General features: G+C 47.1%; 1 protein-coding gene across 2 annotated transcripts in view; it reads left to right on the top strand.

Moving 5' to 3' along the window:
- Positions 1–25,092, top strand: part of KIFAP3 (kinesin associated protein 3) — a 1,278,226-nt gene that overhangs the window by 968,339 nt on the left and 284,795 nt on the right. For both annotated transcript variants that reach the window (XM_069641307.1, XM_069641308.1), the window contains one exon: positions 9,730–9,828. In XM_069641307.1, coding sequence (XP_069497408.1) covers positions 9,730–9,828 — 99 coding nt within the window. The remainder of the gene's footprint in view (positions 1–9,729; positions 9,829–25,092) is intronic.

The following is a 25,092-nucleotide window of genomic DNA, read 5'->3' as shown; positions in this document are numbered from 1 at the left end:
TCATCAGATAGAAATGATGTTGGAGACATTGAAAGCACACATGAGGAGGCAGACACAAACATAATTCTTTCACTCCCTTTATGTATTTTGTTGTCATTCTACTACCCTCCACATATATTCACCTGATACTGATGTTTTTGTACTTTCACTGTAGTGGTCACAATTATTTCCATCTGACAGCATGTTTGGCACAGGAGTCGAAACTAATAGAAGACTTGTAGATCTCAAACGTGTGTGCTCCTGTTAAGGGCCTACAAAAGTGCAGGAATTACTAGGACTTTATGCTCTTTCAGGGTGTGATGTTACCAGGTGCTTTACAAAGAAAGGAAAATTATCTTTCTGGAAAGTTTGCAATACTTGAAATCTTTGATGCTTTGGGAAATCTTGGATGTCAAGAAGAATTTAAGAAGGAAGATAAATGATTGAAGAGCAATTAATTTGTCAAGTCTACTCAACAGGAGTAAAGATTTCAGACCTTGGTCAACTGCATTGGTGGATGTTCACAAAAAAGGGATGCAAAGTGAAAATTGGCCACCAACAAGATACTATCTAATACCATACATCTTAAGGACTCATTACCAGGTGATGGAGTGGCGAAGCGCTGATCAACAACACTCACATCTCCCAGAACCATCACAGTTCGGGTGGGGGAAGGCAGATGATCAATATTCTCCTACAATGTGTATGTTTTCCATATGCACCACAATCAACATACAGCTGTTACGGTGTGCATGCGTCAAAGGACATGTGCATTACAAATGTTGAGCTCAGTCACTAAGATGCATAGACCTCTGTACGTGTGGTGGCGACGAAGAGCTCTAACGATTTCGTAGATGATGAAAATTAACTATGGCACTCAGAAGATGACCTGTAAAACCTTAATTTGTCTCTTCAATTGTAAATGGCTAATGTAGTTTTAATAAATAGTATATTTCGATGAGAAAGTTGCAAATGCTTTCAATGTTTATAATTTAGTGAGAATACAGTCGAAGGTTTGCGATGAAGCAGGAATTTACAAGGCTATATCTCGGAAACAGTCATATTCCTTATATGAACTTGTCTATTCCTTTGTTCATGTTTAACAAAAAACCTACTTAGCAAATTTTTCGTAGAACCGCCCTAATAGCAGTTCCAGGAGAGGCGTGGCCTGATGGCTACGTGAAAGGACGTTCTTGTGGGGAGCTCCTGTAGATCCATTAATGATCCTTCGGATAAAACAAGTTTTCGAGTGAAAAGGCATGCCAGTATGATAACCAAGTATGTCTGAAAGACCAGAGCACACAACGAGAGTTGCGAGGGCCTGAACCGTAGCGTGGAAGGGATGTTACGGCCATCGGAAAGCAGCTGGGTGCGGAGATCGAGTGACTGGCAAGATGGCGACCCCTGGACAAAGGGCCATAAACTAACTGTGGAAGTTGCGGCCGTGCAGGCGAGCTGGTGCGACCGTGGCTAAGCCAGAAGTGGCCTCTAAGGAACCCTGCCGGCACACAACACAGGCACTGCTGAGGGGGCCCTGCTAGACCGCGATACGTATACCGCGGACCGGGACGAGAACGGCAGGTGTGGAGGGCCCTGGCCAGTGCCTGGCAGCGGACGCCGCGCGGGGCTGGTGGATTGCCCCTGGCAGCGCAGCTGTCACGGAGCGAGGTGGAGTGGAGAAGCCGCGCTCACCAGGCTTCGATTCCAAAAAAGACCACTTCGGCACGGCCGCAAAAGGGGCAGAGGTAACTGAAGCCAGCGGGCGCGCTGGCGGACAATGTGGCAGTACGCTGCGCTATAACATCAGCGGCGCGGTACATTGGAACGCTGACGCTGGGGCTGTGCACGGGGCTGGTGCGGCCGTGATCGGGCTGACTGAGGCTTCTTGTGGGATGTGAAGCCCGGCTCGGGAGCACAATACAGGACCCTGCCGGAGGAGGGTGGCCAGGCCCGTGGCGGGGATAAGTGCAGCAGGGGACCTCTGCCTAAATCGATTACAGGACACAGCGAAGCTGCCCCTGAGAGGATTGCTGTTGCCGGGCACTGTGTGGTGGCTGGCATTGTGCTCCCCGGGGTTCATGGTAGGACCTCGGGCGCTCATTGAATGTTAGCCCCCCCTGCGGTTGTGGGGCTTGTGGGGGCCAGATAAGGCTGGAGGCACCGGCCCCCGCCGGGACCTGGGCGAAGGAGAGGAGAGAGCTGGAATCATTCTGATACGCCCAGGAGGGTTCTGTGGAGGTGAGCACTTGTGGGGGCCCTGACCGGCCGTGTTTGGCATTTTTGTGGAGAGACTGGATGACGGGCAAGCACTCCGGCGTGCACTACATTGTGGCACGATCGAGGGCTGCGCAATGAGACAGTGGAACCCACTGTGCAATGAGGATCGAGGTGGAGGCCTGTGATAATAGCTGGAGGGCAGTAGTGGGACGACGCCCACTAAAGGACAGACCGATCCAAGCAAGTGTATGGACGGATGATGCGGACACTCCGCCCACGGTAGGATCACTTGCTGTGGTGGGAATTAACATGTGAAGCAGTGGCATTGGGGGGGCCTTGGACAATTGCTGAGAGAGAGCTGGCGCCCAGACTGTGAACTGTCGCTGCACTTGAGGACACGAGTCTCTGTGTAGTGGCCGTTTTGTCCAAGAGGGCAGCGTAGCATCGGCGCCCCAAAAAGCTGCTGCGGGCATTGGCGCTGGCCCCCCCGACAAGAGGCGGATAGCCTGAGGCGGATTGTTATTACGTGGGAGGACACAATCCATTGCGGCAATAGAAGGCTGGTGGAGCCTTCGAGATTCTGAGGTCCCCATGCTTGGCTAAGGCCTAGGGCACTGGAACGGAGGGCGTGCCCTTCACCCCCTAACTGTGGAGCATAAGGGGTGGGCTGACCCACAACGTGCGGCTGCTAAGTCATGTCTACTAAGCCTCCAAGGCAAAAAGTGAAGCAGCCCACGCTGGACGAATTCATCAGAACGCCGCCCGGCCCGGAAGGTGCCAGAAGCAGGGACAGGCCCCCCGCAGGTAGCATGGCCGCTGCGGGCACTAATCAAGAGGTCCTGGCTGCGATTGCGGACTTGAAAGCAGACTTGAAAGCGGACTGGGAGGCCAAGCTTGAAATAGTTGTGGCCGAACTAAAATCAGCGTTGGACCTTAAAGTTGGTGAAGTGCAGGAGGAGGTGAACCTACTCCGACAGGATGTAAGGGCCCTGGCGGAGCGCACGGAGAGCATGGAGAAGGAAGGGAGTCTGAACACAGCGGACTGTGCCTCACACAAGTCGGCACTGCATGCCCTGGTGCAGAGAGTGGGCAACTTAGAGAGTAGGGCGGAGGAAGCGGAAGGACGTGCCCGAAGGAATAACATCCGTATTGTGGGTATACCGGAGGGAATAGAGGGCCATAACACCACAGAGTTTGTCGAAGGCATGCTGCTACAGGAGGAGTTCTGTCTCAGGGATTTGCTGTGGAGCGGGCACATAGGGCCCTGACGAGGAGGCCGCCGGCGGGCAATCCGCCTAGGCCAGTTATCGCCAAGATCCTCAACTATCGAGACCGGGAAAGGATTTTGGAACACTTCCGCAAAGGTGGAACAATTAAGCGGGGGGAGGCAAACATAACAGCCTACCCGGACTACACCCTGATGGTGCAGCGGAGCCGAATGAACTTCGGGGCTGTTGAGAGGGAAGCGGGCCAGAAATACATGCTACTTTATCCAGCGAAATTGAAGGTCTTTCATAAAAACAGAACTTTGTTTTTTTGACACCCCGGAGGATGCCATGGGATGGCTTGATACGCAGGGATGCCCCCCAGGAGCCCGACATCCAGGCGGACGAAGGAGACGGACGAGATAAGTAAAGTGTAACGGGAGCGCTGGCAGTTGGTGCGGCTCTGGACTATGGGACTTGATTATAGTCATTGATGTGGCCCGTTAGCAGACGGGATTGGAGTAGAATAGATATTGTATGGCGTGCACTGTGACTGTAGCTTTAATAAGGGGTCTGGCAGGGCTAGTCCTTACACCCCCATTCAGTATTAATAGTTAAGTGGCCATTAGGGCGCTTCACCCCACTGAGCTCTGTGTGTACCAGACAGGGCTAGATGTGGGGGTGCTTGAGATCCAGGGATGGAGCTGGGCAACAGTTGGGGAGGGAGTTGTTGGGGATGGAATGGGCGGGGGGAGGGGAGGGAGGTGGGAAGTTTGACGTGTATATAGTTTTGGGAGGAGAGGGAAGGTGGAGCGGGGAGTTGGGTGTTTTTTTGGTTAAAGGGAGTTGGTATTTGGGAAAGAGCCTAAGTAGACGAGTAGAGACCTCAGAGTCGTACTGCGCCTGTGGGAGGCGGAAGGCACTTGGAGAAAGTTATGGGGGACCTTAGAATAATATCATGGAATGTGAGGGGGCTAAACAGTTATAGGAATAAGGTTATGCTTTACCTGCGCAGGCATAAAATAGAAATTGCATTGCTACAAGAGACTCACCTGACATGCGAGAAAGCGGATATGATCGCTAGGAAGTGGAAGGGAGTGATGGTGAGCTCATCTTATTCTGCCTATGCTAGGGGCGTGCTCATTTGGGTGGCTCCCCATGTCCCCTTCCAGCGGTTACAAGAGGTGGCAGAGGCGGACGGGAGGATGGTCATTCTGAGAGGGCTAGTGGAAAATAGGGAAATAAGCATAATAAATACATATGCCCCGAACCAGAACACAGCAGCGTACATTAGGACGTTGTGTACTAACGTGAGCAAGTGCGTGGGGAGTGCTGTGATTTGGGGGGTGTGATTTCAACTGCGTATTGGACCCAAGGGTAGATAGGTCAGACGGGAAGATGGATAGACCAGCTCCTGCGGCCAAAGCGCTGCAGGCATTGTTGAATGATTTTGGATTAGTGGATGCATGGAGAGCGTGTCACCCCCTAGAGAGGCAGTACTCTCATTATTCTGCACCGCAGCAGCTGCACACTAGGCTAGATTATTTCTTTACTACGTCTGAAGTGACAGCAGAGTTGGTACAAATAGAATATAAAGCAAGGGTCCTTTCGGACCACTCGCCCCTGATTCTCGCCTGGCGATTTAGCCCCTTGAGAGCAAGGATTCTGACGTGGCGCCTGCGAGCTGAGGCATTGAAAGACCCCCTCTTTAGAGAAGACATGAGGGAGGAGATTGTGAATTATTTTGAGGCGAATACAGGTAGCGTAGACTCGGCGGGAACACTGTGGGAGGCCTTTAAAATTGTGATGAGAGGGGCAGCTATCGCTAAATCTAAAGGGTTACAAGGTGGCATTTTGACAGAAGAGAGACTAGAGGAGGTTTTGAGGGGTGAAGACAACACTAAAGAGAAATTAGAGTTAGTACTTATGCTGCAGCAGAAATGTGCGGAGCACTGGGACAGATTGTGTAACCTGAATTATCGGAAATATGTAGAGGCAGCACGCGGGGGGGATAAACCAGGTCGACTCTTAGCATGGTTATATAAGAGTGAGAACCCTAGAGTTACGATTAGAACTATTACAAGGGAGGACGGTAGTGTAGCAGATACTCAAGAGGAAGTCAACCAAGAATATGTGGACTATTATAAGATATTATATGCAGACCAAGGGGAAAACTGCCGAGATACGATAGTGGAGACAGTGGAGGATATCGGGTTGCCCAAGATAAGTGAGGAGGAGAGAGAAGAGTTGGACGCACCAGTCACCCTGGAGGAACTGGGGGAGGTAGTGAGGCAGTTACCCACCAGCAAGACGCCGGGGACAGATGGACTCCCGACTGAATTTTATAAAATATATGCGGAAGAGATTCTTACTCCGCTGCTGGAAATGTTGAATGAGGCATTTGAGACAGGATATCTGCCGGAGTCATTGAGGGAAGCGGTCATAATACCGCTGCCCAAGCCCAATAAGCCTGGGCACAGCTGTAGCTCGTACCGCCCCTTGTCAATGCTTAATCAAGACGGTAAAATATTGACGGCTGTATTGGCAAATAGATTGAAGAGGGTGATTGGTAGATTAATACACCCTGATCAGACGGGATATGTCCCACACAGGAATATTTTGAATAATCACAGGCAACTCCAGCGTATCATTGAAAGCAGCAGCGAACACACCGGGGAAATGGCGATAGTGTCCCTGGACGCAATAAAGGCCTTTGATTCGGTTAAGTGGCCATGGTTGTTGGCGACCCTAGAAAGGGTATGGGCTGGGGCCAGGATATGTACGGTGGGCGCAGATTTTGTATAAGGAGCCGCTGGCCTGGGTCAAGACAGGATCGGTGATATCGGAAAGGTGGCAGCTAGGTCGGGGCACCAGACAGGGTTGTCCGTGGTCCCCAATGCTCTATATACTCACCCTGGAACCTCTAGCGATATACCTGAGACAACAGTACGATACAATAGGCATTGAGGTAAAAGGGGAAAAACATTTGATCTCTCTATATGCAGATGACATGTTGCTGTACCTGAGGTACCCAGAAGAGAATCTTCAACACATCCTGGAGGTAATGGATAGATATGCGGGTCTTTCTGGTATAGCAGTGAACCCCCAGAAGTGAAGCATGTTCCCGCTGGGAAGGTATAAGGGTATCCCGGTCGGAGAGGTTACCTGTATTGCCGGTGCCATGGGCGGTTGATACGTTCCGATACTTAGGGTTAGATATCTATCACACTGTGGAAGAAGAGCATAGGCACAACACTGAGATGGCGTTGGGGAAAATTGAGAACTGCATGCGGTTTTGGGTGAGGTTGCCCTTAGCTATGATGGGGAGGGCAGGGATGCTCAAGATGGTGGTCCTTCCTAGACTCCTGCATTATTTTGCGAACATTCCATACCTGATACCTAAGAAATTCTTCACCCGACTGAACAGTATGAGTAGGGATTTTTTGTGGCATGGCACACGGAACAGAGTGGCATTGTGGAAGCTACTGAACTTCCACGAAAGAGGAGGGATACAATTACCCAACTATGAGCTGCATTATGTGGCAAGCCAACTGCAGTACGTCGCTAAATGGCTTTCTTATGAAGAAACCTCTGAACACAGGTTGTTTGGGCGGGATTGCACACCTTTTTACTTGAAAGAAATGATGTGGGTACCCAGAGCTGAACTGAAAGGGCGTCCGGTGATGATGTTGCTGGGGTGGCAAGTGTGGCGTAGAGCGTGTAAGATGTTAGAAAGTGCTACTCCATGCTCCCTGCAGATACCACTGGTTGCATTGACGGGGGAGGATGTACAGCTAAGGATGATAATCGGGAACCACTGGGAGCAGGTGGGGCTCGCAACCATGGGAGACATTTGGCAGGAGGGCTCAATTGTTGCCTTTGAGGAGTTGCGGGATGGGTATGGGTTGCATGCGGGTCAGTATATTGCATACTATAGACTGGTGCAGAGAGTTAAGGAAATGTGGTCTGAAACCGTGCTAGAGGAGAGCCAGATGCCACAGTGGATATGATCTGCGACATAGCGGAAGGGGGGCATGAGACATCTAGATTATACGAGATGTTGATGCTCAAAGTGGGGAAAGAGATCACCCAACTGAGATTGGATTGGGAAACTGAAGTGGGGACCCCAATGGAGGACAGGATGTGGGAACAGGTGCAGGGGTATCATAAGAAGGTGTCTAGAAATGCTAGGTTAAAACAGATACAACTGTATATCACGCATAGGGCCTATATGACACCCCAGAGGATATCGAGGTTTGCGAATGCAGGACGACAGGCATGCCCCAAGTGTGATGAGGAGAACGCAGGCATGGTACACATGTTCTGGTGGTGCCCGGTCATTGCACGATTTTGGCGCGAAGTGGAAAGTAAACTGGCAGTGAAGGGGGTCAAGATGGTAGTGGACACGGTGTGGGCTTGTTTGTTAGGGGTGTTCCCGAGGTCTGATAAACTAAAACATGTGAGCAAACTGAAGGACTTAGCATATGTGCTGGCAAAAAGAAGAATGGGATGGAAGACATGTCATAGACCACGGGTGGAGGTGTGGTGGAGGGACTTGCAGAAATGGGCAGAGGCAGAAACTATGGCAAAGCAGGCAGGAGGCTAGCAATGTCGGGGGATGGGAGGGTACGGAGTCCCTGATGGCCTGGAAGTCACTAATAGCGGAACTGTTCGGGTCATTTCCGGACCCAGATGACTCCACGGGGAAGGAGCATCTGCCACAGGATGCAGAAATGGAAAATGAAGATGGTTGGGCTCGGACCAGGGGGAGGGGCGGGGGAAGCAGTACATTGATGTCAAGTGTATGATGTTTTTGATGACTCATGTTTTGTTTGTTTGGTTTGTATTGTTCAGTTGGATTTAATAAAAATTATTAAAAAAAAAATAGCAATTCCAACGCAACAACTACATTTGTATCTGTAACATTGGCCATCTTGGATTAATGACATCACACAGGCCCTCTGCCACAAATTCAGACAAAACACCTGGTACTACATGATTATATGCTTCATTGGCAATGCGTCCCCAGTAGGCATTCCTTCCTTCCTTTCAAAATCCCACGGACTACGTTATTAGGTGATTTTTTTTTTTTATTAAAATACCAGCTCAGCGAACCCTGAAAGCAAGCTGACAGGACGCCGAACCTTTGTTATGACAGATTCTCCCGACCTTATTCCTCTTTTACAAACAGGTTGGTCAGCAAGTCGTAAAAAAAAACATCAGCCTCATTTATGAGGCTAGGAAAAAAAACACTCCATAACCATTGCAAAAATCTAAGTAAGAAAATTTGTTACAACCAACAGTCTCGTTCTGGTTCTAGGGAATCCGCAAAGGTTCACGTTAGTATTCCTTTTGAGACCGCATTCTCATTTAGATGTAAAGAATCCAGGAAGTCCACTATTGCACAGTCCCACAGACTAGGTTATTGTAACAGATGCCCCTTCAAACGGTCATGGGCTGTCCAAACGTAGACATCCTCCAACCACCACATCTGCCCAGCAACATGCAAATCCTCCATTTCTGACCTCAAACCGGTGCTTTGCCCAGGAAAAATGTCTGTGCCTGGGAAAAGATTTACCATATATGGCAAATAGGGTCCTGGTAGGGCAAGAAGAATGCCAAAGGACTGGGTGGAATCATATTGCATGGCCGTTTTAGAGTATATGGTACTCTAAAAGGCATTATGTGATAGATGCAAAAGTGTGGTAGAGCAATATCCTCTGCCACTAAGCAGTATTGGGCACATCATGCAATTAACCATAATGTTGCAAAAGACAAAGTTAAAGTGACACAAAGTAGCTTTTCACTGTAAGGTGATAAGTCCAGCTTAAAACAAACATGGATTTGTGTAATGGGGATCAGGATCCCCTGCACTCACAGCCATAAAGACTGATCAGTGCCAGCAAAAAAGATGAGCTAAGCAAGGTAAATAAAGCAAAAAAGCTTACCTTCAAAAGTCAGGAGATGTTCAAAGCCAGAAAATGCATTTCTATTGAGGGAAAGCAGCAAAAGAAAATCTTCCCAACACTATAATTATTTCCAAGGCTCTAAAATCATGCCTCTTTAAGATTGATCCCTCATCCTAACTTACACCCTTCTTTGACGTGCAACACAAAGTGATGGTAACTGTTCGGAATGCATTATGTAAATAACCGCTCATGCTCACTCACTCGTTCGTATCAACTCCATTAACTTTGTTAGCTGCTCATCACCATGCAAATTTTGTATGTTTTGAGTGGAAATTGACCCATACTACAGTACATATGTCAATATGGCACGTAATATGTAGCCCATTTTGTAAACTTTTGTTTTTTTGCTTCTCTTGTAGCTCAGCAGGAAGATGATGAGTTTGTCTGCCAAATAGTGTATGTTTTCTACCAGATGGTATTTCATCAAGCAACAAGAGATGTCATCATTAAAGAAACACGTATCCTTTACAACTGTTTAATCGATTGTACAACATAGGTTTAGGAGTTTTGGTCCAGAGCAACTTTATTACAGGTGTCCCGATGATCACTTACAGATGATTGATTTATTTGCCAGCATAATCAAAAGCTTGAACATTGATATGTTTTCAATGTATTTTTATTCATTGCAGTTTGTAAATAAACTATAACGAGATATAAAGGGCACTGCCTTAGACATCGGTATATCAAGGCCTTCAATGAACATACTACATTGAGGATCCCAGTTCTGAACAACTATTATGTTTTGGGATGCCCTAGTGTCACTTGTGGGGAAAAAATAAATGTTAGAACAGTGTGCTTAAGCCAACAATATATAGTGTTTGATACAATAGATAGGCGTACAACATTTATTTAAACTAATACACATCATTATGATTGTTCCTCAAACAACCCAAAAGAGGGAAGCATGTCCCCAGCCTGTAAATCGGCCTGGTTTTTGGGTGTGGATGGGGAAGACTGGGACAGGCCTAGTGGGGTAGCCATGTTTGGAATGTTCATACCGGCCAAATTGTGAGATCCCTTGTATTTGAAGGTGGCTCAGGCAATCCACTGGGCCAGCCTTTTCTTGACTTGCCTGAACAGGACGGGCTAACCTCTTGAGGATGGTGGGGTTCCCTCCTCCAAAATGGTTGATTAGGTCTCTCTGTGCAAGCCCGTAGAGTGAACTTTGTATCACAGTTTATACCCATCCCACGCCTGACACCATGTCCCACAGTGAGATGCATAGACATTCAAGACTTCAGGAATCAACACCTTTGTTTTCTTTGGGGTGGCTTAAAATGAATGCCCAAGGAAGACCGGAGAGTAAGAAAACAGATTGCCTTCTTGGATGAATTATCTAATTGAACAGGAAAGACTGGAATTAAGCCAATGTAAGAAATTTGTATAAAATGGCCCAACAAATTCTGAATCTTACTACTCTGGACTTTGTGGCTACCTCTTCTTAGCCATACAGAATGTACATTGTTTAATGCCAAATGGATATAATCATCATATGATTGATGTGATAAGTCATTTATAAAGCGCCTGTACAGAAGTGTTTCTAGGTGCAACAAAACGAGGGAGGACAAAACAAACGATCTTACTAGGCCTTGTGTCATTCAGATTGTGCAAGTGCGATACGCAAAGTTCAGAGGGGAGGGGAAATGCAAGTGGGAGGGAAGGGGGGGGGGGGGAGTGCAATCGGTGCAGCATTGCTCTGAGTAAGTGCAGCCAGGGCAGCACGGCTCTGGGGAAGTGCAAGGAGGCATGGGACTGTGGGGTTCCAGATCCAGGTCCTAAGTGCCCGGTAGGCCCGGCGGCAGTGCAGGGGCTGCTGGTCATGGAAGAGCCTGGTACCCAGTGAGAACTCTGAGGGCGGGCAGGCAGGCGAGAAAGAGAGAGAGAGATAGAGAAGAAAAAAAAAAGAAAGAAGGTCTTGTGCTGCTTCCATAACTTTAGGTGGTCCGGCTCAAGTTTGAGCGGGGCAGGGAGGCAATTCCAGAGGGAGGCACCTGCAGAGGAGAGAGATCTACCCCCACTCTTTGCCTGGAGAAGCGCTTGCCCCTCGGAGAGTTGGAGGTGGCTGAGCGAAGGGCTGGAGCAGGAAGGTGTTTATGAAGAGCGAGTTGGATGTAGTGCAGCCCCCGGCCCCAGAAAGCCTTGTTGACGATGCAGAGGGTCTTGAACTTTATCCTTGCAGCCGCCAGGATCCAGTGGAGAGATTTCAGGGCTGGAGAGATATGGTCCCTGTGCTTGAGGCCAAGGACAAGTCTTGCATTCCTGTTCTGGATTAGTTACAGAGGGAGGAAGGCAGATTGAGAGAAGGCTGCTGCAGTAGTCCAGCCTAGAGAGATCCAGGGCTCTGGAGATAGTGAGTCGCTGGGGAAAGTGAGAAAAGGAAGAATACCTCTGAAGAGGTGCAGCTGGTAGTGGGCCTTGTTGGCAAGGTCTGTGATACGAGGAGAAAAGGACAGAGTGGAGTCGAAGATGGCACCAAGGTTTCTTGCCTCACAGGAAGGCAAAGGAAGAAGGCCCAATGAGAGCGGCCAGAGTGAGAGAGGGAAAGCGGGAGCAGGGGTTCCAATGAGAAGGATCTCTGTATTACTGGCATTAAGGGAGAGATTGTTGGAGGCGCATCCCTCCTGAATTGCAGATACAGTCAGGAATGAGAGAGGAGAGGAGGCTGAGCGGAGCCCGAAGGAGAGCTCAGTGTTATCCGCTTAACACTGAAAGTTAGAGGAGAAGGTAGAGATAAGGTGGGCCAAAGGATCCAAGTAGACATTGAAGAGTCAGGGTGAGAGGTTATAGCCCTGGGGGACACCACATGTGGAGAGAGAGGTGATGAAGCGAAAGGAACCAAGTTGGACATGGGTGGGTCAGTCTAGGAGGAAGGAGGTCAACCAAGCCAGGGCCTGATCCGTGCTGCCCAGGTTCTCACAGAGACGGTTGATCAGGATGGCATGATTGAACGTGTCAAAAGCAGAGGAGTGATCGAGGAGGATGAGGACAGAAGGAAGGCTAGAATCGAAATTAGTGAGCAGATCTTCATGGGTCTTCAGGAGAGCAGTTTCCATGCCTCTGGCTGCTCTGACGCCAGACTGATGGTCATGGAGATAACCAACAGATTCAGTGTGGATAGTAAGCTGGGAGATGGCCAGCTTTTCCAGGAGTTTGCCCAGAAAAGAGATCGGGTGGTAGTATGCCGGACCAGAAGGATAGGCAGACGGCTTTTTCAGGAGTGGGTGCACAAGGAGTGCTGGATGGGAAAAGGGGAAAAATCCAGTGGCAAGAGTCATGGAGACCAGGCATTCAAAGGAGGAGAAGGCCTGCATAGGAATGACAGACGCAGGGACCCTCTGCAGAAAGATAAGGGCGACCCCACCTCCTTGGCGGTTGGTTCTGGGCTTGGAGAGGATCTTGTAGCCACCAGGGAGGAGAGTGTCAAAACTTGTGACAGAGCTGGCTGTGAACCATGTGTCCATGAGAACGAGGACCTCCAGGACAGGTTCTTCAAGGAGGTGGCAGATGTCAGAGGAGTTCTTTTTTTTTTTCTCTTTATTTAACTTTTAAGGAACAATTAAGTAACAACAAAGTTATATTTTAGGATAACAAACATTTCAATGCAACAAAATAATGGATAGGTAATCAGCATGAATCTTATGATAAAATCAAAAACAGATTGCATAAACAATAAGAAGAATATCCACAGGATTTTTAAAATGTTAACAAAACTTTGATACAATATTGTCAAAGATACCAATAACACACATACCAACACAAGACACACAACATAACACAGCACTAACTCCCCTCTGTAGCCTCCCCCTCTTCACACACTCTTAAGGAAATAAAACATAAACAACTAAACTCCAGCCAAATATTAAACAAAAAATCATTACAAATACTCCATTGTTCATTATAAGCTTCATCTCTATGCAATTTGCCAAATTTGATCTTCTCAAAACACGAAAGTAGCTGCACATGTACTAGCCATTCTTCAACACATGGCTTTTTCCTTGCTTTCCAGACACGCAAAATGTGTCTAGCGGCCACCAGAAGAACTTTAGTGACCCAACACAACGTCACACAATCCAAATGTCGAACACAATTTGCGGATTTCAAAAGTACAGCCAAAGGTGTTCTTGGAAAAGCAATATTCCACACCATGTCAATCCTATCTAGAACATCATTCCAATATCCATTCACCTTTGTGCAATCCCACAACATATGTAACATGGTGCCCCTTTCCTTCAAACAACCCCAACACTTATCAATATCACTCAGGCCAAATCTATACATTCTATCTGGAGTCCAATAAAGTCGTCCTAAAATTCTCTGCTGAATGTAGCGTACATTCATGTCCCCTTTCGCCTTTATTGGGACTCTCCATATGTTTTCCCATTCTTTCAAAGACAAATCTACTCCTAACTCATTAGACCATGCAAGTCTCAAGTTATCCCAGGAATCGACTGAATGACTATCCACCGGAAAGAGTTTCAAAAAGCTTGACACTTTATGGGGAGCAGCCACAATAAAATCACACCTCTCGGGTCTTTGTACCAGAGGAGTGGACATCATATTTCGTCTTTCAATTAACGTTTTAAACAAGTTATACCTTCTTTGTTCCCGCTTTTGTAGGCCATACTTCCTTTGTAGGCACTCAAAAGTTTGCACCCCCCTACCATCATTACACCAAACATCTTCTATCAGCAATATGCCTCTGTTGATCCAACTCCCCCAACACAACATTCTATTATCAATTTGTAAGCCTGGATTCTGCCAGATGGAGGCCTACCCGTACATGTACAACCCTTGACCCCTGCTCAAAATCAATGAAGTGACAGCATCCTTTGAAGATAATACTGTTTGTAAATTCACAACTTGTTTGGGTACCCTACTGAAAGAATACAGACTTTTAAGGAGAAACGGTCTCATTTTGTATTCTTCAATCTGAGCCCAAAGTGGAGTCCCCAACACATTTGTAGAAAAATAAAAAGCTGGTTTCTTTTTTTTTTGGGTCAAAAAACCTTTATAATAATTATCAAGAACGGGGTAACCAACCCCTCCATCATGAACACTTCGAACCATAAAATGCCTTGGTATCTTAGGTCTTTTTCTATTACTCCACAGAAAACTTTAAAAAAATTCTATCTACTCGACCCAAAACCTTCTTGGTGAATCTTAATGGAAGTGACTGAATGACGTATAAGACTTTAGGCAAGAGAACCATTTTGATGGCATTAATCTTAGCCCAAATAGATAATGAAAGCCTTGCCCATTTACAAATATCCCGCCAAAGAATATCTATGATTCTATCTAGATTAAACCCAGCCATGCCTTTTAAGTCTCTAGTGAGATATACCCCTAAATATTTCACACATTCATTTTCCCATTTGCAGTTCCAGTCCATCAACTGGTTACGTACAGGAGTGCCCTTAAAAAGCTTAAATGAAGCTGACAAGGCTCCATTTACCCAAACCCTGGCACTGATATCCGACTGTAGTGCTCCAACTGCATTAATGAACAAAGGGCCAAAACCCATCCTCAACAGAGTGAAATTTAAGAAGGTCCAATTTAGACTATCGAACGCTTTCTCTGTATCCAAAAAGATAAAGAGCAAGTGTCCTGTTTCTGTGTTTGACAGGTTCAGAATGTCAAGGAGGGTTCTAATGTTGTCGTAACCATAGCAGTGCTTCATAAAACCTACTTTAGTCTCATCTATCAAATTACCCATAAACTTATCCAACCTGGTCGTCAAAATTTTAGTAAATACCTTAACATCAACGTTAAGAAGGGATATAGGGCGATAGTTACAACATTTGGTTGCATCTTTCCCCACCTTAGGAATCACAGTGACAATTGCTTCCTTCATTGATGGCCATAATGAACCCTCCATAAGAAACCGGTTATAAAGAGCACACAGTTCTGGTGCTATCTGTTTACCAAAGGATTGATAAAAATTCAGTCGGTAAGCCGTCAGGACCCGGCGATTTTCCAGTGTTCAGATTCTGAATAGCCTGCAAAACCTCTTCAACTAATATTGGAGCATCTAAAAATGCTCTGGCTTCGCTAGACAAATGGGGGATATCAATCTTGTCAAAGAACTCCATCAGCTCACTTTCCAGTGGAGTACGATCTTCATCATACAAGGTTTCATAGAAGGAGCGAAATGACTCACTTATCTCTTCCCTCTTGACCAATACTCCACCTGAACCATTGTCAATCTTATAAATAAAAGACCTCTCACATAAGCCTCTCAGCCTACTTGCTAATAACTGACCACTACAAACTCCAACCTCCCAAAAACGCCGTTTGGTATAAAATGTTCCACGTTCAGCTTGAGCACAATCTCACACTTCAACAATTCTTTTATCTTTCCCACCTTTATACGATCTTCAGCAGCTCTAGTGCGGCCAAAGATGGACTGTAAATCAGCCAGTTCCCGTTCAAGATCCCTCAACTTTGCTTCCCCTTTCTTCCTCACCCGAGCGGTCCAGTTAATTAACTCACCTCTAATTGTAGAACCATTATTTTCTATAAAATAGTTCACAATAGATATATCTAGTGATCTTAAAGCTTTCTCCTCTTTCAGGATAAAAGGCTTCAATCTCCACCTGTAAGATTCTTGCTTATGCAAGCCAAAGAGCAATTGAACTTTAACCAATGAGTGATCAGAAAGGTATCGTTCACAAATCTGAGCTTCACTTATACCCTCAACCAATTCGTCAGAAACAAGCACATAGTCAAGCCTGGAAAGAGAGTCATGTGCAAGGGAATAGAAGGTAAAACCCTTTTCACTCTGATGCACAATCCTCCACGCATCCACCAGTTCAAAAACTTCTAAAAATTCTCGAAATTCTCTACTAGACTTTTGACCTGTAAAAGAACACATTGGAGATCTGTCCAACTTAAAATCTAGGACACAGTTAAAGTCTCCTCCCAAGACAATCAACTCTCCTCTCATGTCACACAATAAATCCCTCAAGACAGTAAAGAAATTCCCATTTGCTATATGAGGATAGAATTATTACCTTTGGTTCTATTTATGGTCAGAGGAGTTTTTGACAGCAGAGCGAGAGTTGAGGGTAGCGACATGGAGCAGGTTGCCACATTTGAAAGACTTCATTGGAGCAGTACAAGCTTGCAGGCTTGAACAAGGAGAAAGTCTTTAAATCTGCTGATAAATACTACACCGATATAGCTAGCAGAGCAAAATGGATGAGACCTATGGAAGAGGTCCCACATGATTTTTCAGATTAGACATGACTTTCAGATAACTTTTCTTGCCTTATCTATTTCCGCTTCTGGCACAGTTATTGACTGCATTATTTTTGGAATATTGTTTTAATGGGGAAGATGTGTAAATATATATATATATTTTTAATAGTAGATTATTGCATTTTTTCAGTAGAAAATAAAGCAATACATTACATATGCATGCAGGTTCTACCAAGTTGGGCAGCACGAACATAACCAATTGGGAAACAAAGACAAGAACATCTATCGGACTCCCCGTTCATAACTCTGGAAGTAGACAGCAATACCTGCAAATTTTAACCAGGAAAAGAAAAAGGTGAAGCATGAGCAATCTGCCATTGTGCATCTTGTACTGCATAGAGATAGACGAGGACCACACCGCTCTGTATATTGCTGACCTGGTCCCTGTGTCGCCCTCCACACCCAAGTCCATGTCCCAGCTAGTCTGCATACGTGGCGTTGATAAGTGACCCCTCCCAATCAAGGACACATACAACAACGCCAACATCCCCTTTGAACCTTGATGCCTGTCCATATAATTTTTTTTAATTGATGAAATTACCAAAGCTCATTTAACCTTTTCACTCTCAGGATTTAATGTTTTCCAATGGGAATTCGTACATGTATATGTAAGTCCTAAAAGCAGTAAAATTGTTAAATGTTTTAGTTATTACAAAGGTATGTTTGAGAGAAACCTTGATATAAGGGGAATTTTTAGTTTGATGCAATTTCTATTGAGCCAAATCATCTAAAAGATCTCACTGAGCTAATTTTCTGTCTTGTCCAGATATCTGGTAGGACTGTGATTTGCTTTATTTAACAAAACTGCACGTTTCAATGTTCATATATTCAAGCCCACTTGTAGTCTGAATAGTGAGAAAACCAAACCAGAGCTTTTTTTGCTTGTAGTGCAGTGTTTGGGCATTCATACTGCAGTCCTGGTATCCTGGAAGAGGGACCTGACTTACATAATCCCCATCACGTTTTAGTTATCCATTACCTGTGACATGAGCTAACATAGTACCAAACAGCTGCAAAGCATGGGACTGGAAATTATTTGCCATCAAGATTACTATGCACAGTGAAATATTGCAGTAACAAGTATCCAAATGTGTGCGTATATCATTTTCTTGCACAAAACCAAACCAAAACATTCCAGGGCTTTAAAAAATGACTGGTACTATGCTGTACAACACAGTGCATTGGGGCTGAACAAAGGAAGTAAAACAGCCAGAGCAGCCCGATATGGACATTGTCATAGCATGCAGTGCTCATTTTAGAGGACTGACGACTACATACTTTACGATCATCTTGGGGAATACGGGTTCCCCACATGTTTCTTGACTCCTAAATGTTTGTTACGTGGCATATTTGATTCATTGCATCTAGATTCTCATGTCTACTTAATGCAAATTCTTCTCATATTAGGAAATTGCTCAGGTGGCGGGTGGGGGGGAAGGGAGGCACAACACGAGACCTTGCTTTGGAAGTGAATGCCACAGCTCCATAAAGCTTGTACCTTCTGACGTCAGTTCTTTTTTCCATCCGCTCAGATACATGGATCCAGAGAGGTTTCTTGTTATCTTTTTGGCCCTCTTCTGGTGCTTTTCACTAGTTTACCTGATATGTCCCGTCCAAAGACCTAGGGTTATGCCAAGCAAGAAATACAATCATGAAATGATTTTGTTGGACCCCCACCAGCTGCAGGTATGCCGTTTATGAATAGGATACACGATTTAAAAGTGGAGTAGTTCGTGACTACTCCACTTGCAAATCTTGTTCCTGCCGGCTCAGGAAGATTATCGGGTAGTGGAAAATCATGGTCTTCATCACAGGACTTGGAGGAACACTGATCCTGCTCTCTGGTGTGAATGTTGTGACGAATCCAAGGAATTTGTCCCTTCTCCCCAATGGACTAGGGAGAGGAGCTTGCTATGGAATAGCCTCTTAGCAAACAGGGCAAGCAGGATCACACTGTGGTGCCCTTCCCTCTCCACCTGCCCCTCTGGGGACAAGGAATGTCCAAATAATAAGCTCTCAATGTTTATGGGTTACATGCGGGCTGAAAAAGGTAACCATGAACACGACCCCTTTAATGTGGATAGCTTTGTTTCTGACCTGTACTTGTTACTACCTTCTGATGAAGACCAGGACCAATTGCGTTGTTGCCTGCCTTCAAGAGAGAAACTCTTAATACCCCTGGATGCCAGCAACAAGAGACAAGCTGCTTGAGCCCGAGAAGCGCCGGCCTGCAGGACCGCACAGAGGAGGGAGCCCATCCTTTTAGAAGAAGGATGATCCGTATTCTTAGCGTGATTTATGAGACACGGGGAAGCCTCTGTTAAGCTGCCACTTGGGGACCAGCAGAGAGACCAGTGCCGCTGCTCTGAAGGTGCTGAGGTCACGCCAGGAGCAGCACGTTGGCATCCCGCTAAAGATCAGTCCAGGGCCTGGCTGCCCAGAAATAGTACAACCGACGAGGGAGAAGCAACTGCGAAGAGCACATCCAGTTCTGGACCGTGGAGGTCACAGCAAAGTCCAGAATGGGCTATGAATAAGTATACCCCAGAAAAGGGTGGAAGGGCTGAGCAGGCTGGTAGCTCCCACAGGGGCGACCAGAATACCCCTGGAGTGGTTGAGCAAATAAGGTTACCGAGCAGGGCTATGCAGGCTGTGGTGAACCAGAAGAAGGAGAAAGACTAAAGGATTACATTTTGAATTGCCTTTATTAAAATGCGAAGGAGAACGCCTATCTGTCCCTACTGCTAAGAAGGATTTCCCTACCTATCAAACTAAGGGTGCTCGTCAGTCGTCCAAATCTAAATTAGTACTCAGTCTGAAAACCTATTCACTATCTGGCCTTACCATTGTAGAAAAACAACTAAAAATATGCCTGATCACTAGCCTCTCAACTCAAGCTTGTGCGGCCATTGTTCGGTGGGTCTCTCTTTAATGAGCTAGTTCGCAGCACCATAATAGTTCACATAAGAAATGGTTTCAGCTCTACCTTTAAGTGCTGTATGAGAATTTGCATGCCTCTTGTGTAAATCAAAGGTTTCCAATTCGTCACGCACAGGAGTGATTTCCTTATTCCATCACCTTAGCCCCTTTCTCTTTCTTGGCCTGAGCTCCTGCGCAACTTGCTTGAACTCTCCAAGTTCCCTGCGCTTTATGGTTTCACAAATGTCCCTTTCTCTAGGCCGCACTGTTTTTCTGGTTGCTTAACCGTTGTATTTGTTTCAGTCTGTCATGCCAATATTCAATGCTTGGGTATCTAGGGATCGCATAACCCTCTTGCAGCTTCTTTCTCTTTCTTTCGGCGTAGGTTTGCAAGTCCCCGACCCACCACAGTTGCAGCGTGGACACGCCACCAGGTCCCAGTCTAATTCTTGGCTGCATCATCTTTCTCATTGCCGGCCTTCCGGCATCTATGCTTTCTTGCTCTGTCTCTCTCTCTCTCCACGCTACTGCTGTCTTTGCAGTGTAGTGACGCTCTGCCCTTACAGGACATTTGTACATCAGAGGCTTGCTGCTGCGTAGGATTCTCTTTCCTCCTCTCAAGGTTCCTCGTCTCTTTATTTCTACGGCCTTTTTTCAAAGGGGCGTGTCGTACCTCTTTGATTATTGGGTTCAAGTAGAATCCAGCATTACCTCAAGCTAAAGAGATCTAAGCAATGTCACTATTCATTGGATGTTGAACAGAAGTAACATCAGTCTTTGCCTATTCCGATATATGCAGAGTGGATTCTTCTTAGGGAGTTCCGTATAGGAATGGGAGTCCTTGTCCCCAAGAGGGGAGTCGCTCCAGTGAGATCCCACTTTCTGAGACCCCAAGGGAGGGTCTTGCTTAGTGGGCTCCCCTCCCTAGCCTCAAAGGGGGTGCCCCCACCCCAGGAAGAAGGGATGAATTGTCCAGATTAGTCACAAGGCCCATAGCCCACACATAATATCCCAAGAGCGATTCAGCAAAGCAAGTTACCAAGCAGGGCTGAACAGCCCCATAGCCTATACAGGGCCAGGCATAAGAAGGCTCCAATATGGGCTGAGCAAAGCAAACTACTGAGGAGGGCTCAACAGGCCCTTAGCCCAAGCAGGGTGGATGATAGAAGTAATCTAGGAATAGTCAATAGAGGCAAGCTACCAAGCATGGCTGAGCAGTCCTGTAACCCACCTGGGGTTGAGAAACCCCTTACCCCACGAGGAGGTGAAAGAAAAGACACACCAAATACGGCTGACCAAGTCTGAGGCCTACCCGAGGCTGAGAAGGTGAAACAAGACAAGGAGTGAACTTTGTTTCTTTTGGAATTGCCAATTGGTACAGATATAGAAGAGTTTTCCCAGAAGGCAGGATAAAGTGAAGACTGTCTGGTATATGACAAGGACATTGTCTTGACCTAAAAGAAAGACATTTTGTTTCGTTTGGAATTTTTTGACATCCAGATGTGGAGAAGATTGTAAGAATTCTATGGTGGGGGTCAGAATAACATCCCCCACTAAATTACTACCATGCCCTTCAATGCAGCTATTGCTGACCCGATCGCCACCTTGTGGCAGAGGCCTTGCACGATGCCCCACGTTCACTCTGACTTCACTAAGAAGTACAGGTCGGCAAGGGGAGATGCACCATACCTCTCCACCAACCGACAATGCAGGTGCTACTGATGCAGGCGGCCACAGTGTCTACCAGGCCAGTAAGGGCACATCAATTCTCCCAAACGAAAGGGAGGGGAAGAAGGTGGACGCGTTGGCAAAGAAAATCATCTTGTCAGGCAGTATGGCCTTAAAGGCAGTCAACGCCTCTTGCAGGTTCGCCAAATACTTTTTAGGTCTGTGGACAGCCATTGGTGAGGCTGCCCAGTATTTTCCCCAAAGGGAAAATGCGTGAGGACTTCCAAAGGCTGGTAGACAACAAATAAGGTGGTGGCCCGTGCAGCCTTTGCAGACGGGCCTGGACGTCGCAGACTATGTCAGCAGGTCAGTGAGGTCAGCCACGCTGCTATGAAGGCAGGCTTTTCCTCCCGAGGAGTCGCCAGTATCAGACAGATGGTCCAGCTCTTTCAGAACCATGCCGCCTTAACAGCGTCTTCCCTCCTCTGCCTTTTAGGTCTCATGGCCTCCTGCATTTTTCCAGTGCCAGTACTTGCAATGGCTCCTGTGGGGTCAGTGGTCCGAGTACTTCGGAACCTTGAACAACGTTCTCCTGGTGTCCAGGTCACTGGCCGATGATCTATCCTGGTGGTCCTGCAGAGAGAACATGTTGAGGTGGGGAGGGACCATTCTGGCCTCTGTGGCCCCAGGCCAGTGGTCACAGATGTGTCCTTGAATGGTTAGGTTGCTTGCTGCGAGGACACGCTGGGCGGCGGTCTTTGGTCAGCGATGGAGGCCCAATGGCACATAAACCGTCTGGAGCTGTGAGTCATCAGGCTAGCCATGAAGGTGTTTGAATCCTCTCTGAAAGGGAAGCATGTCCTGATTCTGACAGACAATACAGTGGTCATGCACTACCTGAACAAGCATGGTGGCATGCACTCCCTCAACCTTTGCAGAGAGGCGATGCAGCTGTGATTCTGGCTTTGGAGAATCAAGCTCAGTCTCTGCAGTCCATCTCGCAGGGACAGAGAACGGTTTGGCGGATGCTCTGACCAGGCAGAGCCCACTCTCACACAAGTGAGAGGTGTGTCAGGAAGCCCTGAAACAGGTCTTCTCTCTCTGGCGTACCCCAGTAGTGGATCTGTATGCCACGAAGTCCAATAGGAAGAGCTGACAGTTTTGGTCAAGGGTATTCCCAGCGAGTGGCACACCAGAGTATGAGTTTCTGGTGGACTGGACTTTCGCCCTCACTATGCCTTCCCTCCAATTCCCGTCATCCCGTGGGTTCTCAGGAGGTTTCAATCAACCCTGATCTGAATCGCCCCGGATTCGGCGAGGAAGACCTGCTACTCAGAATTTCTGGACATGGCCATCCGCTCACCTCTCTGGTTGCCTCGCCGTCCAGATCTCCTATCCAAGTCGGCAGGTCGGGTGCTTCATCCGAACCCAGAATCGCTCAACCACCATGCGTGGCTCTTGAGAGAATGAGATATGATGACTGGGACTTCTCAGAGGAGGTACTTGAGGTGCTGCTGGCAGCACGAAGGCCGTCACCAAGATCGCTGTATTCTTGCAGGTGGAGAACATTTGAGGTGTGGTGCAGGGAAAACGAGCTTGACCCCATCTCTTGCCCCACCAGTACAGTGATGGCGTTCCGACTGCCACTGGCCTCTTCAGGTCACCAGAGTCAAAAGGATACTGAGCGGCTTTGTCTGTGTTCAAAAGGTCTCCAAATGCCTTTTGAATAATCCATCTACTCCATTTGTTGTTCCATACTGGGACCTGAATTTGGTTCTCACCTTTCTTATGGCGGCTCAGTTTGAGTCTTCACATCCATGTTCTTTGCGCTTGTTCACCTTGAAGACTGCCTTCTTAGTGGCCATCACATCGGCCAGACAGGTCAGTGAACTGTAGGCCTTGTCTTGCAAGCCACCTTTCATTTGTTTTTTTCAGGAGATTGTTTCCCTGAAGATGCAACCCAGGTTTCTGCCCAAAGTGGTGTTGGAATTCCATTTGACACAGGCCATTGACCTTCCTGCTTTTTACCCACCTCCACACCCCGCTAAGGAGGAGGAACGGTTTCACGGGCAAGACCCAAAGAGGGCATTGCATTTTTACGTCGCCAGAATTCAGGTATGTGCATCAGTTGTGTGCATCAGTTGTTTGTGGCCTTCTCTGTGGCTAGGAAGAGCTTAGCTGTTTCAAAACAAACCATCTTGTGTTGGATCATGCTTTGGATCTCCGAATGCTACTAGAATGTGGGAAAAGAGCTGCCTTCATCAGACCCCACTCCACTAGAGGGGTGGCTACTGCAAAGGCACTGCAAAGAGGAGTACTGGGAAGGGGCATACTTTTACTAAACCCTACAGCCTGGATGTCGCCCATGGGCAGGTCGCTCTCTTTGGAAGAGCGGTTTTGCAGAATGTCCTGCTGTAAGGCCTTTTCATCCCGCCTCCTTCATGAGTACTGCGTGGGGAGTCTATCTGATGTGGAACCTGTGGTAGAAAGGCAATCCATTGAAGAAGAAATTACTTACCGTCATGTTCTATCTGTGGATTCTTCTCCCGCAGATTCCTCATTACCATCCCGTCCATCCCCACTATGAAAGTCTCTGCAGTCGGTGGTTGTCTTTCTCTTGGGGGGAGAAGGTGAGTTCTTGGTTGGGGGACTGCTTTCCTCTTCTGGTTGGATGCCGCATTCTCGGTTAGGTTTTCTTTTTTCTCTTCACTTTCGGCTATTTGGCTGTGTCGTCTAGTTTTCCTCTGCAGTGGCTGAGCTCAGGAGGAAAAAAAGTAGGGAACTGAGGTACAGGGGCGTAGTGACGCAGTATATGTACGACGACCAACGTCATGGCTGGAGTCGACGACCGGTGCATCGAGTCAAGATGGATAGACGGCCGAGTCGAGGTGCACTACGCCCCCTGTCAAAAAGGTTTTCCGAGCTGCTGGTGCTGGAATGGATATCTATCTGATGAGGAATCTGCGGGAGAAGAACCCATAGAAAGAACATTAAGGTAAGTAATTTCTCCTTCTGGTGGGTCGTAGGACTCGAGATGCTGAACTGGTCAGGGAGGTAGCTTGGGGATTTGAGGGTGATGGCCTCATACATGATGCAGCAGGATTTCAATGTAATATGTGCTTGAAGCAGAAGACAGTACAGTTTGATGAGGGTCATGATGTGGTTGAATTTTGTGGTAGAATTTGCAGACCTTTGAGTTGTGCTGTAGCATGCAGGACACATCTTGGGGGCCAGGTTGGTTGCCGGCAGGCCTTATTGAAGGGCATTGCCATCAACCAGGTGGGAGAGGACCACGTCTTGCCCAAAGCTGAAATGTTCTGCTTGAATGAAGGGCTTCAATTTTCACATGAGGGAAAGTTTGTACCAAGCAATTTCTTTCTTGCTATATGCTCCTTGAAGGAGTGGTGACTGCCGAAGTAGAACCCATGGGACTTTGCGAAGGTGGTCAGCTGGGGTGTGAAGCACTTTAGGCTCATAGAGGAGGGCCAGGTCTGGATGTAAGGTTATTTACTGTTATTGGTCAGAAGTAGGAATTCAGTCTTACTAATGCTAGAGGTGTTGTCCAGACTGGCACCCCTGAAGTCCCTGTCACTCTGTAGATGATTGCCCATCTGAGATAGGGGTTTAATACCAGAATCTAAGTGTTCCCTGAGGTGCTGCTGTTGCGCTTGAAGCTGTGGGTAGCACCTAGACATCCCTAGACAGTACTGAACACAAAGTTGTATTTGCCCCAGAAGAAGAATGCTCAGTATCAATACTGTATTGCTGCTACTCATCCCAGAGTGGTCTTGAGGGCAGACTTGGTTCTATAACTGCTTTGCTTCTTTCATGATGTTGGTCAGATCAGACTGGGACACAAAAGTAACCTGACATAATAA

The sequence above is a fragment of the Ambystoma mexicanum genome, chromosome 1q (assembly GCF_040938575.1).
Source record: "Ambystoma mexicanum isolate Mex_15411 chromosome 1q, UKY_AmexF1_1, whole genome shotgun sequence".
Taxonomy (NCBI): domain Eukaryota; kingdom Metazoa; phylum Chordata; class Amphibia; order Caudata; family Ambystomatidae; genus Ambystoma; species Ambystoma mexicanum.
Note: the sequence above shows the minus strand (reverse complement) of the source record. Positions and strands in the feature narration are given on the sequence as shown.